The 18,726-nt window shown below is 41.6% G+C and overlaps 1 protein-coding gene across 3 annotated transcripts in view; it reads right to left on the bottom strand.

The window, feature by feature from the left end:
• Positions 1 to 1,910: 1,910 nt before the first annotated feature.
• Positions 1,911 to 18,726, bottom strand: part of LOC136880659 (uncharacterized) — a 332,623-nt gene continuing 315,807 nt past the window's right edge. For all 3 annotated transcript variants that reach the window (XM_067153315.2, XM_067153317.2, XM_067153318.2), the window contains one exon: positions 1,911 to 5,084. In XM_067153315.2, the coding sequence (XP_067009416.1) occupies positions 4,324 to 5,064 (741 nt within the window). In that variant the 5' untranslated portion in view covers positions 5,065 to 5,084 and the 3' untranslated portion in view covers positions 1,911 to 4,323. The remainder of the gene's footprint in view (positions 5,085 to 18,726) is intronic.

Below are 18,726 nucleotides of genomic sequence, written 5' to 3'. Positions count from 1 at the left end.
ATTACTGTAAGTACCTAGGTTAAATTGTCTGTGGTAACCGCATAAACGGACTTGTACTAAAGGGTACAGATCTCTGCATATGGTTATGAGGATATTTAGGGGTTGTAGTAAGGATGTTTATCCGGAGGCCCCGGGTTCGATTGCCGGCCAGGTCAGGTATTTTTACCTGGATCTGAGTCCGGCTCCATAGCTAAATGGTTAGCGTGCTGGCCTTTGGTCACAGGGATCCCGGGTTCGATTCCTGGTGGGGTCGGGTATTTTAACCATAATTGGTTAAGTTCGCTGGCACGGAGGCTGGGTGTATGTGTCGTCTTCATCATCATTTCATCCTCATCACGATGCGCAGGTCACCTACGGGAATCAATTCAAATACCTGCAACTGGCGAGCCGAACTTGTCCTCGGACACTCCCGACACTCAAAGCCATAAGCCATTATTATTACCTGGATCTGAGAGCTGGTTCGAGGTCCACTTAGCCTACCTGATTAGAACTGAAGAGCTATCTGACGGTGAGATAGCGGCCCCGGTCTGAATAGCCAAGGAAAACGGCCTAGAGGATTCGCTGTGCTGTCCACACGACACCTCGTAATCTACAAGCCTTCGGGCTAAGCAGCGGTCGCTTGGTAAGCCAAGGCCCTTCACGGCTGTAGTGTCATGGGGTTAGGTTAGGTTAGTAAGGATGTAAAGGAGAGGGCATATAAGTCTCTGGTAAGATCCCAACTGTCCGCCTCTGTAGTGTAGTGGTTAGTGTGATTAGCTGCCACCCCCAGAGTCCAGGGTTCGATTCCCGGCTCTGCCACGTTATTTGAAAAGTGGTACGAGGACTGGAACGGGGTCCACTCAGCCTCGGGAAGTCAACTGAGTAGAGGTGGGTTCGATTCCCACCTCAGCCATCCTGGAAGTGGTTTTCCGTGGTTTCCCACTTCTTCTCCAGGCAAATGCCGGGATGGTACCTAACTTAAGGCCACGGCCGCTTCCTTCCCTCTTCCTTGTCTATCCCTTCCAATCTTCCCATCCCCCCCCCCCGCATTGCAGGTGAGGCCGCCTAGGCGAGGTACTGGTCATCCTCCCCAGTTGTATCCCCCGACCCAGAGTCTGAAGCTCCAGGACACTGCCCTTGAGGCGGTAGATGTGGGATCCCTCGCTGAGTCCGAGGCAAAAACCAACCTGGAGGGTAAACAGATTAAGAAAGAAAGACCACCCCAACTAGAACATGGTTCCAGTATATGGCACCCTCACAAGGATTACTTGATTCGAGAACTGAAAAATCTAAAAAGCAGCTCGATTTGTTCTGGGTGATTTCCGACAAAAGATTAGCAATACGAAAAAGTTGCAAAGTTTCGGCTGGGAAGACTTGGGAGAAAGGAGACGAGCTGCTCGACTATGTGGTTATGTTCGGAGCTGTCAGTGGAGAGATGGCGTAGAATGACATTAGTAGATGAATAAGTTGAGTGGTGTTTTCAAAAGTAGGAAAGATCACAATTTGGAATTCAAGTGGATAAACGGGGGCAAATATTAGTTTGTAGGAAGAGGAGTTAGGAACTGGAATAATTAACCAAGGGAGATGTTCAATAAATTTCCAGATTCTTTGCAATTAAGAGACTGCCCTAAATGTAGATCAGTGATGATTGACTGGCATACGCTACCCTTGGGTGGATAATACTATAATATTTAGATAAGCTTTGGACTTTCAGAAGTAATCCTGTAGAGATCTCATGTCTCCTATCATTGACTTAGGAGGGGGGGGGGGGGGGAGGGAGGGAGGAGGAGCAAACAGGAATATGACTGCCAAATTGATGTCAGTGAAATGTAATGTTTCGTGGTTGTCTTTACTCTTCATTTATTCGTCGATCCAGGCGACATCGTCCTGTGTTGTGGATGAAAGTAACATAAAATGACCAATGAAGCATATTCGTAATTAAATTACTGTCTTTATTATGTATTACTGAATTACAAACACTTTCAGTCACATATTCAATACACAAATATTTAGGAATAAAGTACATTATGTCTATATCAAAATAAATAGTTCTAAAATTGTGTAAATGCATTAGAAATATTTAAATGATCCATCTTATCTATCATTTCCTTCAACGAATGCTAAAACACTTAATAAGAAAGAGATCTTACATCACTAAAGCATGGAATGATACATTACAAACACACGCTGATTATACACAGTGATCTAAAAATAGAACATCTTTATTTCTAGTAGAGTTTAAAGAAGTATGTAAGTAAGATATCTGTACTTCTCATTGCTCGTATATCAGTTGTTGACGAATATGTACAACAGAACTGGGTACAGTTCACAATATAAGATTCTTTCACTAAGACAAATATTTCCATGAACTCGTCCGTTATGTATGTCTAATATTAGCATAAACAATTACCTTCATCTGGAGTATAATAGTATATTTCGCGTCATGTACACAAGATAAGTGAGAAAAATTGAATGCTCTATGGATACTGATCCTGGTTTGAAGACACTCATTCTTCAAACGGCAAATCAACCTTCAAAAATACAGTAACATCAACAAATGGAAATCATTAATATTATTTACAATAATGCTATTTGTCTTGTCGCATGACACTAATATCCCTGATTATCACACTGTCGTGAGACATCCATCGATAGTTAAGAGTGCAAAGAATTTGCATTCTTTTCTTTATAGACAAACTAGTATGTATTTACTATGATAAGAAAATACAAGTTACCTTAACGAAATTATGAATGATAATCATCATGGCATAAGTATAGTCTTTCCTAAAGTAAATGCAACCGTATGACTCAAATCGAAGCTCTTGTCCGTAGGTACTGAACATTTGGGAAGTCGTCACCTAAGGAGTGAAACATTTAGTGCCACGCATTTACTAACCAGTTTGTCATTGAGGAAGAATGCCAATGGTTGTGCACGTGACAGACTGAATAATCATCGTAATTAAGAGATTTCAGAGAAAGTAAATTTTAACTACGACACGCAGTACTAAGCCCGTCAGTGATACGTATACCGGTAGTAATTTATCAATATTACTTTTTTCTTTTTCAAATACACAATTTCGTACCTGCACTTACCTTTAACAATCTTCATTGTCATACAACAAAAACCAGATGACGATAAACGCACGAATGTATAGCCCACGAAAAGAAAGCTACAAGGAATTACTGGGATTTCCTCCCGTCTTTATGGAGTCTAAAATCGTTATCGTATGAATGAAAATCACGAGATTAGTTATTCTAAAACACTTATAGGAACATGAAATAAAAACATTTTACATAACCCAATGCACCACGTAGTTCAACCTACTATTAAAATGATTTTTTTTAAATATTGATCATTAGAATCAATATTGAAGTATCCCGTTATGCAATCTTTGCAAACCCTCGCCAAAAAGCTAGAACAGTATCTTAAAAAGAATACAAATCAGTTAAGTGTTTTCCAGTCCATTTTCCCATTAATCAAGGAATGTTCGGTACCATATCTTGATATCAGAGAAATGCATTGATTTATATCCTCACGAAATAGACTTTACTAAGGTATCAGAAGCTTTCTTTCAGTATGTATCTATATCATTATACCAACGGCCCTTTAAGACTTGACCATGATCAAATTGTAAGAGTTAGTAAACCTTTAAAAAAGTAACTTCATAATGGATGAATATTTTCTGATAACCTAAATTGAAAGATCGTGAAAGGAGGAAATACTTTCTGTCACTACTGCAGGAAGACGACCCCTTTCTACCAGACACGCTAATCCTAAGATCTGTACCGGTATATTTCAAGAGGATATACCGACCCACATGGCTGGAAAACACTGAAGTAAATTTATATTTCACAGCATATATTATACAGCACAATTTCCCAGTGACTAGCTACAATTATTTTCCCATACAAAAGAAAAGCACTTAAGGCCATAGCTACCCCGTTATATTATGAAATGGAAAGCACCATAGATAGCACTTAAATGTCGTATACCTGGGCAATTTTGTGAGAAGACAAGACTACCGGTACTTCTTGGAGATTTAAAACAGAAGCATCTCCTTTAACAGTTCTCTTATACATATTTTAGGCTAAATATTTCCGCGAGTAAACTAGGAAAGCAAACTTCTTCGGAGTTCGTTGAGATTTAAGTACAATGGTCTTCGTAAGTTTAGTCAGGCTTCACAAAAGTCGTTGTCAAAGAACTTAGGGTTCCCATGGCCTTAAAGTACACGTAGCAGGAATACTCTCATTATCACAGTTGCTAAATATCCTAGGTCGGACTTCCATTCAAATAAACGGTATCACATAAAAGCAAAGGTATTATGTCCATAGCAACACTTTTCTTCATCGTTTACTACGACCTTTCATTGTAAATCGCCGCCAGAAGCTGGTCTTCTTATTCGCCTCAGGTTCGTAAATATCTTCGTCATCATCGTCGTAGTCACCCAGGCGTCCGCTAGGTGACTCCCTCGTCGGAGAGCCATGACCAGAATCTTCATCGTCGTTAATAAAGCGTCCGTTAGGAGTGCTAGCAGTAGTGTTAGTACTTCCTCCTCGCAGCATGTCGAGAAAGGTAGATTCTGCCGTGGCTTTCTTCCCGGTTTTTTGTGAAGGAGTCCCGAAACTCAAACTCTGGGCACTAATCTCAGCTTTCAGTTGTTCAGGTGAGATATCTTCCACTCGAAATTCATTGGGATCTTCTACAAATGCCTGCTGAAGATCACGCATGATCTTCTTCCGTATAGTTTTCTTCATTGATAGATGGCGCTCGAGGTGCTTGACATCGCGCTCTGTCAGGGTCCGGGAATTATCACGCCTACTGTTGCGCTGTTTTTTCTTCTTGTTGCTGGAATTTGATTTCGGGATCTCGTCTTCGCTCGCGGAGCCTACAGACACGGCGCTGTCGTTACCTGCGGATGACGAAGACTTACTTTTAGCGTTGTCATTGTTTATGCGCATGTCTTGCATTTTTTGATGCAATATGTCTTCATTGCTTGTGCGTTGATTACTGCTGTCCCAAGATCCTTGAAAACCAAAGATATCTCGCAGATGTGGAATACTTCGTTCAGGCTGTTGACGAGACATTGTGCCTGCTACCAGCGGATCTGAAAATAAAGAAATAGTAACACGTTAGTATTAAATATACCTCATTCCGTGAAAAACAACAGCTCAATTGGTTCACCAAATTCTAAACGGTGCTGTATTCAAAGGACAAACCAAGTGATAATCTTGGGGGTAGGTGCCTCAAATTAAGAAGATTGGGTAGTACAAATAACTAACGATGGCAGAAGTAAGGAGGACATAAAAATGCAGACTAGCACAAGCAAGGAAGGCCCTTATTAAGAAAAGAAATCTGCTCACGTCGAGCTTTGATTTGGGCATTGAATATTAGAAATATGTTTTTGAAGACTCGTCTGCAGCGTGGCCCTGTATGGAAGTGAAACATGGACGATGACAAGTTCAAAAAGATACAGCCCCGGCATTTGCCTGGAGTGAAAATGGGAAACCACGGAAAACCATCTTCAGGGCTGCCGACAGTGGGGCTCGAACCCACTATCTCCCGATTACTGGATACTGGCCGCACTTAAGCGACTGCAGCTATCGAGCTCGGTGTCTCAAAAAGAAAGAACAGACGTTTTTAAAGTGGTGTTATAGAAGAATCCTGAAGGCGAGGTGGGTAGATCGAATCACGAATGAAGAGATAATTGAATTGGTGAGAGGAGATCGATTTGGCTAAATTTGACCAGAAAAAGAGATAGAATGTTATGACAAATCTTAAGAGACCCAGGACTTGTTCAGGAAGTTTTTCAGTGAAGTGTAGGCGGTAGGAACGGTAGGGGTAGACAAAGGTATGAATATGACAAGCAGATTAGAGCAGATGCAGGAGGTAGTAGTTACGTAGAAATGAAAAGGTTAACACAGGATAGGGTGGCATGGAGTGCTGCATTAAACCAGTCCATAGACTGATGACCCGAACAAAAAGAGTCAAGTACCATACTAAATATCATTTCTCATTATTTCCATTTCCTTTTAAAACCCGTGTCAGTGTCAAGCTGCTGCTTCAAATCCAGTGTTGGCCAAAAAGAAGAGTATTACTATTATTATTATTATTATTATTATTATTATTATTATTATTATTATTATTAATAATAATAATAATAATAATAATAATAATTTCCACTAACATTAATTTACCTGAAAATTAAAACAATAATTTGCCTTTGAGAATAAGCTCCTGCTTCCGTAGATGGAGACAGAACTGGAAGAGACATATTGAGAGAACGGAGAGAAGGAAGATACCCCAACAAACCTTACAACATGTGCCCAGTGAGAAAGATCTGTTTGACATACGATCTATCTATCTATCTATCTATCTATCTCATGGCTTTTAGTGGCGGGAGTACCCGAAGGCATGTTCGGCTCATCTGTTGCAGGTCTTTCTAATTGACACCCAGAGGCGACCTGCGCGTTTGGATTTGGGATGATAATGAGATAGGGAGAGGGTAAAACCTGGTGTCGGCACGTAGCCTACGCCTGTGGAATAACACCAAGAGGTCTGCTCGAAGTTTTACGTCCCCATCCGACGGAAGAATCGCCATCAACAGCATCATATGCCCTCACTCCATATGAGCATTCCGAAGAAGTTTGGAATTTTATCCAGGCTTTCGACACGCAATCTAGTGATTAGAAACTGTATACCAACGCATCCCCTACCCTGCCAGCCAACATCCTGATGGTAAAATTTTTCGACCAACGGGACTCGAACCGGTGTCAGGCCATATAGTCTTCAATGCCTTGACGATAATGGCCACTGGATGGGTGGACATACGATGAAAAGATGAGATTACCTGGTCTGATACTCGACTGAAGGGGTTGTCAAACTTGGGCTAAGAATTTTCTTTGAAAAGAACACAGATAAAGAGTCGGTCAAAATTAATTGGAACTAAATGTGAGGAAATCCACCACGTTAGAAATTGGATTATCTGGGAGAAATTCTCACCCATATTGGAATGAAAGGGTGTACTAAGACACTGAGTGAGCAGGATGGAGATGGCTTTCAGAATGTGCCATGGAACTTACAAATCCAAGTCCATCTACATGCAAACCAAATTAAAGCATTATTGTACGATGGTTAGTGTGGCGGAAACACTGACAAGTGTAACGGATCCAATCAATGATAAAATAAAAATAACATTCTTTAGCAAAATGTTGGGTCCAAAGAACTCACGAAAGGAGCAACTCCTTTTCCGACCGAGATCAATCAGGAACTCTATGAGAGAGTCGAAAAGATAACTTACGACGATAATGAGACTTGCTTTGTTATGGACTCATTAAGAGGACGTACGCGGAGAGGCTGGCCCGCAAGATACCAATCCTGCAAGAAAAATGGAAAACCTAGCCTCTATGGCTGCCGGAGGTACACAAATAGAAGTGGGTGTTGAAAAGGGGGAGATACGGCAAAGACCAATCTTCAGGATGAAAATTGCGGGAAACAAGGATGCACCGACAAAAAACTTGACAAGCCAGGAAACATCTGGGTAGAAGTGTAAGAAAGGATATGTCCAAAACTTAGGGCATCTGGCGGGAACGCAAGAAAATTGGATATCTGAGATAAAAGGACAGGTGGCTTATTTGAATGTGGCCCAAAGATGGCCATAACCATGAATAAATGGGAAATAATAATATTCTACAACACAGCAAATGAAAACAAGAATAAGAACCAGTAAGCAGGTATCTAATTTTTGCACTTGCCTCTACGTTTGTTAGCCTATAATTTAGTTATGTGAAGAACTTTTAACAATTTTGCCAGCGTTCACCACCGGCCGCCCAAGAGCGACGTCTTTTAGATCTCACTAACAAGGGATCTGTTTGGGTTGGACCGGACAGATTGAAATTTGGGCGAATGGTCAGTTAAGATATCCTAAATGTAAATCAATGGGTATAATCATTTTACGAAAAATTAACGACAGTGTTATTACAGTAACTCCTGAAAAATAGCCAGGCGGTTCGGAGCAGTCAGCTGTTGATGTAGAATGACCTCGGGTATGCACTGTAGAAATATACCGATAATTTCAATTTAAAATAGGCTACACCAGAAAAGTTAACAAGAACAGAAAAAAAAGGCATATGACTTAGTGCCGGGAGTGTCCGAGGACATGTTCGGATCGCCAGGTGCAGGTCCTTTGACTTGACTCCCGTAAGCTACCTGCGCATCGTGATGAGGATGAAATGATGAAGCGAAATTAACCAATGTTGGTTAAAATTTCCGACCCTGCCGGGAATCGAACTCGGGACCCCTGTAACCAAAGGCCAGCACGCTAACCACTTAGCCATGGAGCCGGACAACAAGAACAGAATTTCACCCTCATAAACCTACGTTACTAAAACGTACAATATGTATTTAAATATATAAAAATATTAGGTTTCTGCTAAGTGGTTCAATAATGGTAGTTACGGCGAATAAAACGAATAGGAAGAATAGTTCATAATGGAAGTTAAAATATTGTGTAGTACTGTATGAAAACTTTGCTAGTGGCTTTACATCGCACCGACACAGATAGGTCGCCATAAGACGATGGGATGGGAAAGGGCTAGGAGTTGGAAGGAAGCAGCCGTGGCCTTAAGGTACAGCCCCAGCATTTGCCTGGTGTGAAAATGGGAAACCACGGAAAACCATCTTCAGAGCTGCCGACAGTGGGATTCAAACCGACTGTCTGCCGGGTGCAAGCTCACAGCCGCGCGCCCCTATCCACACGGCCAACTCGCCCGGCCGTCTATATATACACATGGATGATGCTTTCTTCTCTTGTTTTGCTATTTGTTTTGCATCGCCCGATTCGCCTTATGGCGACAATAGGTTAGGGCAGGGCTAGGATTGGGAAGAAAGCGACTGAGGCTTTAATGAAGTTATTGACGTGTGAAAATTGGAAACCACGGAAAACCTTACTCAGGTTGCCGACAGTAGGGTTCGAACGCACAGTCTCCCGAATGCAAGCTAACAACAACACGTATAAAACCGCGTACAAACTCGCCCGGTACAACAAGGAAATGCCAATCTGCTTCCAAAGTACGTTACAGTACTACTTCCTGACCTTTTACCCAATTTATTGAGGTCGATCAAACTATCTTTTTACTGGGCTGAGTGGCTCAAACGGTTGAGGCGTTGGCCTTCTGAACCCAACCTGGCAGGTTCGATCCTGGCTCAATATGTCAGCCTTGTGTCAATACATTTATTAGCATGTAAAATATCAACTGCGGGACAAAATCCCGGACCTTGACGAACCTGAAATCCGTCAAAAGTAGTTAGTGGACCTTAAACACAATAACATTATTATTATACAACTTTCTTCATCTTTTCCCCATGTATTTCTGCTAAAAGGACTAGGGTTGCGATGGTAGCCGCCGTGACCTTAAGGCAGAGCCCCAGTATTTGCCTGTGTGAAAATGGGAAACAACGGAAAATCAGGTCTGCCGATGGTGGGATTCGAACCCACTATCTATCGAAAGCAAGCTCACAGCTACGCTCCTTTAACCGCACGGCCAACTCGCTCGGTCATTTGGTTTTAGTCAAGGGTTTAAGACGAGATGCCCCTCTTGACGCCCGGGAGTTTTTAGGTGTAACAACGGCAGACTTGTAGCGATGTTCGTATTTCTTGAATGAGCATCCTACCTTGTTTCATTACAATCGATGCCTTCAGCACAGCGCATTCTATTTAAATGTGCGTGTTGGGTATTCAGCCCAAAGGCTGGTCTGATCCTCTACAGCTCCACCAACAGCTGTCATAGATAGCCTAGGTGTCACTTAAGACGCATGCCAGGGAAATGAGGAGTGATGTAGATTCCCGTTGCTTTCCTCGCTGAGATAGAAGTAACTGTAGCAAAATTACAACTGTTAAAGTGCGGCAGAGTGGCTTACCATATGTTAATAATGTATTAATTGGTCATCTTAGCAAGTGAAACACTTCACTTGTAAGCACGCTCAGCAGGTATGCTCTCACCTCTCCAAACTAGAATCGAGGATTTGTTCGTATCAGAGGCAGTTTGTGCGAACACATCAGCAGATCAGGTTTCTACTCATGAACTCGTGCTCTCCATTAGAAGCGGTACATCAAAAATTAGGCCATGTAAGAGCATTTCTTAACTTTTTGTGGCAAGTCTGGGCGAAATTACTTCGTGAAAATTGGACACACAATTGTTATTAAAGGAAGGAATAACTCATCGCAGACGAGATAACTCCGGAATATGTAAAAATGATTCTACAGTATTCCTGAATTGTGATCGCAAGGAAGTGTTTATAGATAAGTGTAGATGTTATTACAGTGGTTTCTCGTCGATGATACACGTGTAAATGAACTACCTAGTTATCAATTTTGCGACTGATTTACATGTAAGGAGGCTAATCGAGGCGGATGGCCGGTGTAATTAACGTGGTAATAGCGCCAAGATGTTTCGAGGGTAATGACTTGCTACTCTGGATGACATGTAACCGGACATAAGCTGTGTTGACACGAGGGACCTAAAAACAAAGCGAAGAACCAATGATTGTACAGATTTATATGGTATTCAACCTGTACTAGTGTAGAATCGGTAGGAAGCTCAACAAACTATGTAGGATTAGAAAAGAAACAATCTGGAGAAAGGCAAATGCATCTTCTACAGAAGCCTCAGTGAATAAAGTATGCGCCTCCACAATTCTCTTTTTGCGACTGTCTAAACATCTACCACATTCCCCATATCCTGGCCAGTTCATGTGTGCGAAGTGTATCGTACATATGCATCTGTCTCGTTTTACGGTCGGATGTCCTTCCTAACATCAACCCGATGTTGAGGCATGTATTTCCAAATACCCAGTTCCCAAGTTACGGGAATTAACCAGACGCGATTAAAATCCCCGACCCGATCGGGAATAGAACCGAAGGCCTCAAACACTGACCATTCAGGCAAGGAGCTGGACCTCGTTTATTTCTACACACTTTGTCTAATATATAAAAACTGAGTAACAAGAGTCGCCTTTGTCTCCTGCTTATTTAACATTCACACCGAAACCATTATTGTGCTGGGTAGCCTGTCCTTCATTAGTCTCCCATGACCCCACCACCACACACAGCTTCATCTATCGAGTTCATTCGTAACACAGATTTTATCTCCTAATTCCGAGTGCCACCCTATCTCGCTTCTTTTATGTCTGCAACTTTCAGTTTATGAATAAGATATCCGCAGTCCAGGCAGTTTACACTCCCGTACAGGACAGTCTGTTTGAAAGCCGTCTTTCTTACAGGATACCGCTGATCGCAACTGCGAGCTTACGACATTAGCTTTGCTACATCTCGATTCGATTTCACTCACTGTACTAAGCACCCTAGGATAAAACACATTCTAAGTACCTGAATTGATCCGCCTGTTCCAGTTTTATATTTCCTACCAGATATTGAGTCATCTTAGATTTCTTTACAACTGATATCATTTTTGTCTAGGAAATACCAACCATCATAAATTATAGTCTTTACACCTCTTTTCGAACTCCAAGATTGCAAGCTTTCAGCAGAGTCGTCCATTAAAACTAAGCCACCGACATAGACCGAGCTGTTTACTAAATAATAATAATAATAACAATAATAACAATAACAATAATAATAATAATAATAATAATAATAATAATAATAATAATAATAATAATAATCCATTATTCTGCTGGGGAGCCTGATTTCAAATGGGTATGTGAAGAGGAACGTGACTACACGTCTCACACGAAATAATTTCTCATAATACCATCGTCATCATCATCATCATCATCATCATCTGTTTACCCTCCAGGTTCGGTTTTTCCCTCGGACTCCGCGAGGGATCCCACCTCTACCGCCTCAAGGGCAGTGTCCTGGAGCTTCAGACTCTTGGTCGGGGATACAACTGGGGAGTATGACCAGTACCTCGCCCAGGCGGCCTCACCTGCTATGGTGAACAGGGGCCTTGTAGGGGAATGGGAAGATTGGAAGGGATAGGCAAGGATGAGGGAAGGAAGCGGCCGTGGCCTTAAGTTAGGTACCATCCCGGCATTCGCCTGGAGGTGAAGTGGGAAACCACGGAAAACCACTTCGAGGATGGCTGAGGTGGGAATCGAACCCACCTCTACTCAGTTGACCTCCCGAGGCTGAGTGGACCCCGTTCCAGCCCTCGTACCACTTTTCAAATTTCGTGGCAGAGCCGGGAATCGAACCCGGACCTCCGGGGGTGGCAGCTAATCACGCTAACCACTGCACCAGAGGCGGCCAGTACCATTGTCTGTAAATAAAATTACCATGTTTCCGTAGATTTCGATTTTTCAAACTTATTTTTTTTTAACTCTGATTAGGTGAACAAAAGTGGAAAGCGGGTTCAGTTAAATATTTATCTGTTTGTCTGGATATCTGAACATCACGGGCAACAACTTGACAGAATTTCTTGAAACTCTGTATTTACGCTCAGGGATATCCGGAAAGTGCATTCGGTTATACATGGCGTAACAATATTAAGGGAACAGAACAGGAAATGTCAAATTTCTTCGTTAATATTAGCTGTATCGGAAAACTGTTCATAAAGTTGGGTAAAATATAATTTCCGACCAGTTTATGTTTTATGCATTTTTACCTTCCGAATAATACAGAGTTACATTTCCATAAATTTCTATTTTTTTTATCTAAAAATTGTATAATTATAAGTCATGGAAACGAAAAAATTCCAATATTATGTCTCTTTTTTTACCGTGCGGGCTATGATGACAGACATATTCAAGAATTTAGATTTTTAGTGCAAAGTCCATAAACGCCGAACGTCACTAGTCTATAACATTCTAAGAGTATAAAACTGATGAACAAATACATTACACTGACTGTTGTTAACTGACACGATTTCTCTCTTCGCCTGTTATCGACGTCCTCAAAACGGCAGTATCTCTGCAGTTGTATACAAAATAACCCATCCTTGACAATTTCAAACTGCTAGTTTCAGACAGCCAGCGGCCGTAGCCGTATTGAAACACCAGATCCCTTAAGATTTCCGAAGTTAAGCAACATTGAGCGTGGTCAATATTTGGATGGGTTGCCACGCACTGTTGATGTGGGGTAAGGGAATGGAGGAGCGAAAAGGAACTGGCAACCCTACCGTGTGTAAACTTCGGCTCAGGCACACCTCTGTGGAGGTTCGGACCTGCTTTCGGGCAGAATACACCCTTACCTTTCCTTCAGTTTCAGACAAAAACTAACGTAAAAACAAAAGCAAAGCCATCTCCGTACAGGCCATGAGAAGTAGTAGATAAATACTTTATTGGTCTATTCATAACTTCGACACGAACGTCAGTTACTTTTGATGTTATCTTAGATTTTCAAAACTCGGATGTCATTATCTCGGATAACGCTCACTTCTGTATTCACCACAGAATGTACTATCTCGGTTTACCAAAACTAAGTTTTCGTTTCAATCTGAATTTGAACCTTACATTTTGCATATTAACTCACGGAAAACAAATTACTACGTTCTGCCGCCACAGACGAAATGTAAACAAGTTTTAATATAATTCGGGATCTGCAAATAATTTATCATCAATAATGGTTCATATTTGTGGGTTACTGTAGTCACGTCCTAGTTCGTGAACCATGGGCAACGGCTGAGTGGCCTAGTAAGTGGTCCTGAGAGTCAGGATACCAGTTGCTATGGAATGGGAGTGGGCATCTCGGACATATTCTGAGTCGTGGCCCTCCTTGTGCTCAGGCGGCTAGGACTATACAATCCACCGGTGGTCCATAACCCGTTAGAGGAGAGATCCTGGACTATGTGCAAGTAGGGTAGCATCCTGCTTCATGAATTTACCAAGCCCAGAACATTTCAAGCAAGCCTCGGACCTATGGGAGTAACGGAGTCCCACTCCCATTTGACAGGCGAGGGACTCCTTGGAAACAACTTGGCGAACGAAATGGAATTCGATGGGGAGCAATCAATATTAATGGGGCTTATGGAAGAAAAAGTAGAACTGGCTGAGTCAGCAAAGAGGATGCATTTGGATGTGCTAGCAGTAAGTGATATTCGGGTAAGGGGAGATAATGAGGAAGAGATACGAGATTATAAAGTGTACTTGACGGGTGTTAGAAAGAGAAGGGCAGAGTCTGGGGTTGCACGCAACATAGTTTCTGTTAGACACGTAAATGAGCGAATGATGTGCGTAGATTTGTCAGTTGGAGGAATTACGACTAGAATTGTGTCCATGTATTCACCATGTGACGGTGCAGATGAGGATGAAGTTGACAAGTTTTATGGAGCATTGAGTGATATCGTGGTCAGGGTTAACAGCAAGGACAGAATAGTGCTAATGGGCGATTTCAATGCGAGAGTTGGGAATAGAACTGAAGGATACGAAAGGGTGCTTGGTAAATGTGGGGAAGATATGGAAGCTAATGGGAATGGGAAGCGTTTGCTGAACTTCTGTGCTAGTATGGGTTTAGCTGTTATGAATACATTCTTCAAGCATAAGGCTATTCACCGCTACACATGGGAGGCTAGGGGTACCAGATCCATAATAGACTATATCTTAACAGACTTCGAATTCAGGAAATCTGTTAGGAATGTACGAGTTTTCCGCGGATTTTTCGATGATACAGACCACTATCTGATCTGTAGTGAACTAAGTATCTCTAGGCGTAGGGTAGAGAAAGTGAAATCTGTCTGCAAACGAATAAGGGTAGAAAATCTCCAGGACGAGGAAATTAGACAGAAGTACATGGATATGATTAGTGAGAAGTTTCGAACAGTAGACAGTAAGCAGGTTCAGGATATAGAAAGTGAATGGGTGGCATACAGGGAGGCTGTAGTAGAAACAGCAAGGGAATGTCTAGGAACAACTGTGTGTAAAGATGGTAAAAAGCGAACATCTTGGTGGAATGATGAAGTGAGAGCAGCCTGTAAACGTAAAAAGAAGGCTTATCAGAAAAGGCTCCAAACAAGGGCCGAGGCAGACAGGGATTTGTACGTAGATGAAAGAAACAGAGCAAAACAAATAGTTGTTGAATCCAAAAAGAAGGCATGGGAAGATTTTGGTAACAACCTGGAAAGGCTAGGTCAAGCAGCAGGGAAACCTTTCTGGACAGTAATAAAGAATCTTAGGAAGGGAGGGAAAAAGGAAATGAACAGTGTTTTGAGTAATTCAGGTGAACTCATAATAGATCCCAGGGAATCGCTGGAGAGGTGGAGGGAATATTTTGAACATCTTTTCAATGTAAAAGGAAATCAGCCTGGTGGTGTTGCGAACAGCCAAGCTCATGGGGAGGAGGAAAATGTTGTTGGTGAAATTATGCTTGAGGAAGTGGAAAGGATGGTAAATAAACTCCATTGTCATAAAGCAGCAGGAAAAGATGAAATTAGACCTTAAATGGTGAAGTATAGTGGGAAGGCAGGGATGAAATTTCTTCATAGAGTAATAAGATTAGCTTGGAGTGATGGTAAGGTACCTTCGGATTGGACAAAAGCAGTAATTGCACCTATCTATAAGCACGGGGAAGGATTGCAACAACTATCGAGGTATCTCATTGATTAGTATACCAGGCAAAGTATTCATTGGCATCTTGGAAGGGAGGGTGCGATCAGTCGTTGAGAAGAAGTTGGATGAAAACCAGTGTGGTTTCAGACCACAGAGAGGCTGTCAGGATCAGATTTTCAGTATGCGCCAGGTAATTTAGAAATGCTACGAGAGGAATAGGCAGTTGTGTTTATGTCTCGTAGATCTAGATAAAGCATATGACAGGGTACCGGGGGAAAAGATGTTCGCCATACTGGGGGACTATGGAATTAAAAGTAGATTATTAAAATCAATCAAAGGTATTTATGTTGACAATTGGGCTTCAGTGAGAATTGATGGTAGAATGAGTTCTTGGTTCAGGGTACTTACAGGGGTTAGACAAGGCTGTAATCTTTCACCTTTGCTGTTCGTAGTTTACATGGATCATCTGCTGAAAGGTATAAAATGGCAGGGAGGGATTCAGTTAGGTGGAAATGTAATAAGCAGTCTGGCCTATGCTGCCGACTTGGTTATAATGGCAGATTGTGCCGAAAGCCTGCAGTCCAATATCTTGGAACTTGAAAATAGGTGCAATGAGTATGGTATGAAAATTAGCCTCTCGAAGACTAAATTGATGTCAGTAGGTAAGAAATTCAACAGAATTGAATGTCAGAATGGTGATGCAAAGCTAGAACAGGTCGATAATTTCAAGTATTTAGGTTGTGTGTTTTCCCAGGATGGTAATATAGTGAGATTGAATCAAGGTGTCTTAAAGCTAATGCAGTGAGCTCGCAGTTACGATCAACAGTATTCTGTGAGAAGGAAGGGAACAGGTGGGAACAATGGCAGGATGGTACTCGGAATGAGGAGATAAAGGCTAATTTAGGAATGAACTCTATGGATGAAGCTTTACGCATAAAGCGGCTTCGGTGGTGGGGTCATGTGAGGCGAATGGAGGAGGATAGGTTACCTAGAAGAATAATGGACTCTGCTATGGAGGGTAAGAGAAGTAGAGGTAGGCCAAGACGACGATGGTTAGACTGTTTCTAACGATTTAAAGATAAGGGGTAGGTATAGAACTAAATGAGGCCACAACACTAGTTGCAAATCGACGATTGTGGCGACGTTTAGTAAATTCACAGAGGCTTGCAGACTGAACGCTGAAAGGCATAACGGTCTATAATGATGATGTATGTATGTATGTATGTATGTATGCCCGCTATTGGCCAGAAACGAAGAAGAAACCAACTATGACTTTCCAAGAGAATGAATTGTTATTGAATATTCTGGTAAAAAGCATTGACACAATCGGGAATAAGAAAAATATAGCCAACATATTGTATATTTCACTCAAAAACAAGGCAATATTCCTTAATTCTTCATTAAACAATCATTCATTCGTGTACCGTACAAGATATAAGCTACAATAATTCATCTTAGGCCCACCTAAGTGTTGGGAATTCCAGGTTATGTTCTATCATGGATAACACTGACAATGTCGAAGCGTTAGATAACCTGAAGTGTGTTTCAAAATCAGTGTCATCGTAGCCTTCAAAGCATGTAGAGAGTTCTTTTTATCCATCTAAGACGTTTTATTGCCTAATCTTGGTTTTACTCCTCGTCACTGTGATTTTCTCTTTCACTTAAATTATATATTCCAGCCGTCTATGGGCCGCCATCTTGAGAGGCTATTATAGATTTCCTGTTTTACTGGCTAACCATTCTCTAGTAAAATTTTAAACCCTGATAATACCAGTTATCCGAGATAATGTAGTTGGTGAATACAAATGTACCTGTTATCTTGCTTTTTAGTGGGATAAAGTAATTTGCTCTATACCCAGCCAGCTTTGCCCCAGGAATTAACCTGGTATTTATTTCTGGTGTCAACTGGATGATCTCCAAGAGCAGGTTCTTCTCTTAAAATGGATATCTCGTTTCTATTTTTATTTTTTTCAATTTCCTGACTCTCGAACCCTCGTCCTTCTGGATGAACAGAGCACGCCTTCAGCACCTCGACTAAGCAGCCTCCATCTAAAATATAATACTGATGATAATATACTGTTATATGAAATCAAGGAGTGGTTACCCTCCTTCCAAAATACGCAACTGATTCTAATTCGCATTCAAGAGTTCGATAGGCATCTTCAGAAACCACACTTAACAACCATCATGAAGGTACCCTGATTTCATTTAAATGAAATAAAAAAGTGAAATATTTATTGTTTATGGTACTCTTTGCCCTTGTGGAAGCCGACAAATGTTGTAGCCGGCTGAGTGGCTCGGACGGTTAAGGCACTGGCTTTTTGAGCTCAAATTGTCAGGTTCGATCCTGGCTCGGTTCGGTGGTATTTGAAGGTGCTCAAATACATCAGCCCCACGTCGGTAAATTTATCGGCAAGTAAAAGAACTCCCGCGGGACAAAATTCCGGCACATCGGTGTCTCCGAAACCCGTGAAAGTAGTTAGTGGGACGTAAATACCAATAACACTATTATTATTGCAAATGGTTTAGGAAGATATCTAATAAAAACTAAAATATTCTATGATATTATGCAAGTGCCTGACTGTTTTCAAAATGCACAACTGATTCTACTAAAACATTCTATGGTATTCAGGGAGTGCTTGCCTTCTCCCAAAATCTGGCACAGGTAAGAACTAGCGCATTGTTATTCAACTGACAGAGGTTCTGAAGTAGAATCAGTTTAACCAGTGATGATTGATTTTCAGTGTCAGTAGATAGACTTACGTGAGTTCTTTATACGAACCAATCGCTTAATGAAGTGAAATGATCTGAACTTTACTAGTCAGATTTCATTACAAGTTTCTTAAGAAATACACGAAAGAAAACAAGGGCACAAGGCGCACGAAACAAAAGGTGATCAACATTGGTCGACCTTATTGGCAAGGCTAAGAGAGCGCGAGTCGGCTCCCAAGGTGCTCGGGCTGCTCAGTGGTCAACCAGAATAGTCAAATATTAAAGTTAACACTGTTCGAAGTGGATTATGTTTGATGAGACGAGAACGAACATGTAATATTGCGTAGCCCGTCCAGTCTAGGAAGATAAGAAAATAAACGACGGAAGATACCAACCGTCGAAAAAACCTGCTGTCATTAAAGGATATCTCTTCTCCTGATGTCCAATTTAAATATATCTGACCGGGCGAGTTGGCTGCGTGATAACGGTCACTTAGCTGTAAAGTTGCATCAGGGAGATGGGGGTTCGAACCC

The sequence above is a fragment of the Anabrus simplex genome, chromosome 1 (genome assembly GCF_040414725.1).
Source record: "Anabrus simplex isolate iqAnaSimp1 chromosome 1, ASM4041472v1, whole genome shotgun sequence".
NCBI classification, from domain to species: domain Eukaryota; kingdom Metazoa; phylum Arthropoda; class Insecta; order Orthoptera; family Tettigoniidae; genus Anabrus; species Anabrus simplex.
The sequence above is the reverse complement of the archived record's forward strand: the minus strand, read 5'-3'. Positions and strand labels throughout refer to the sequence as shown.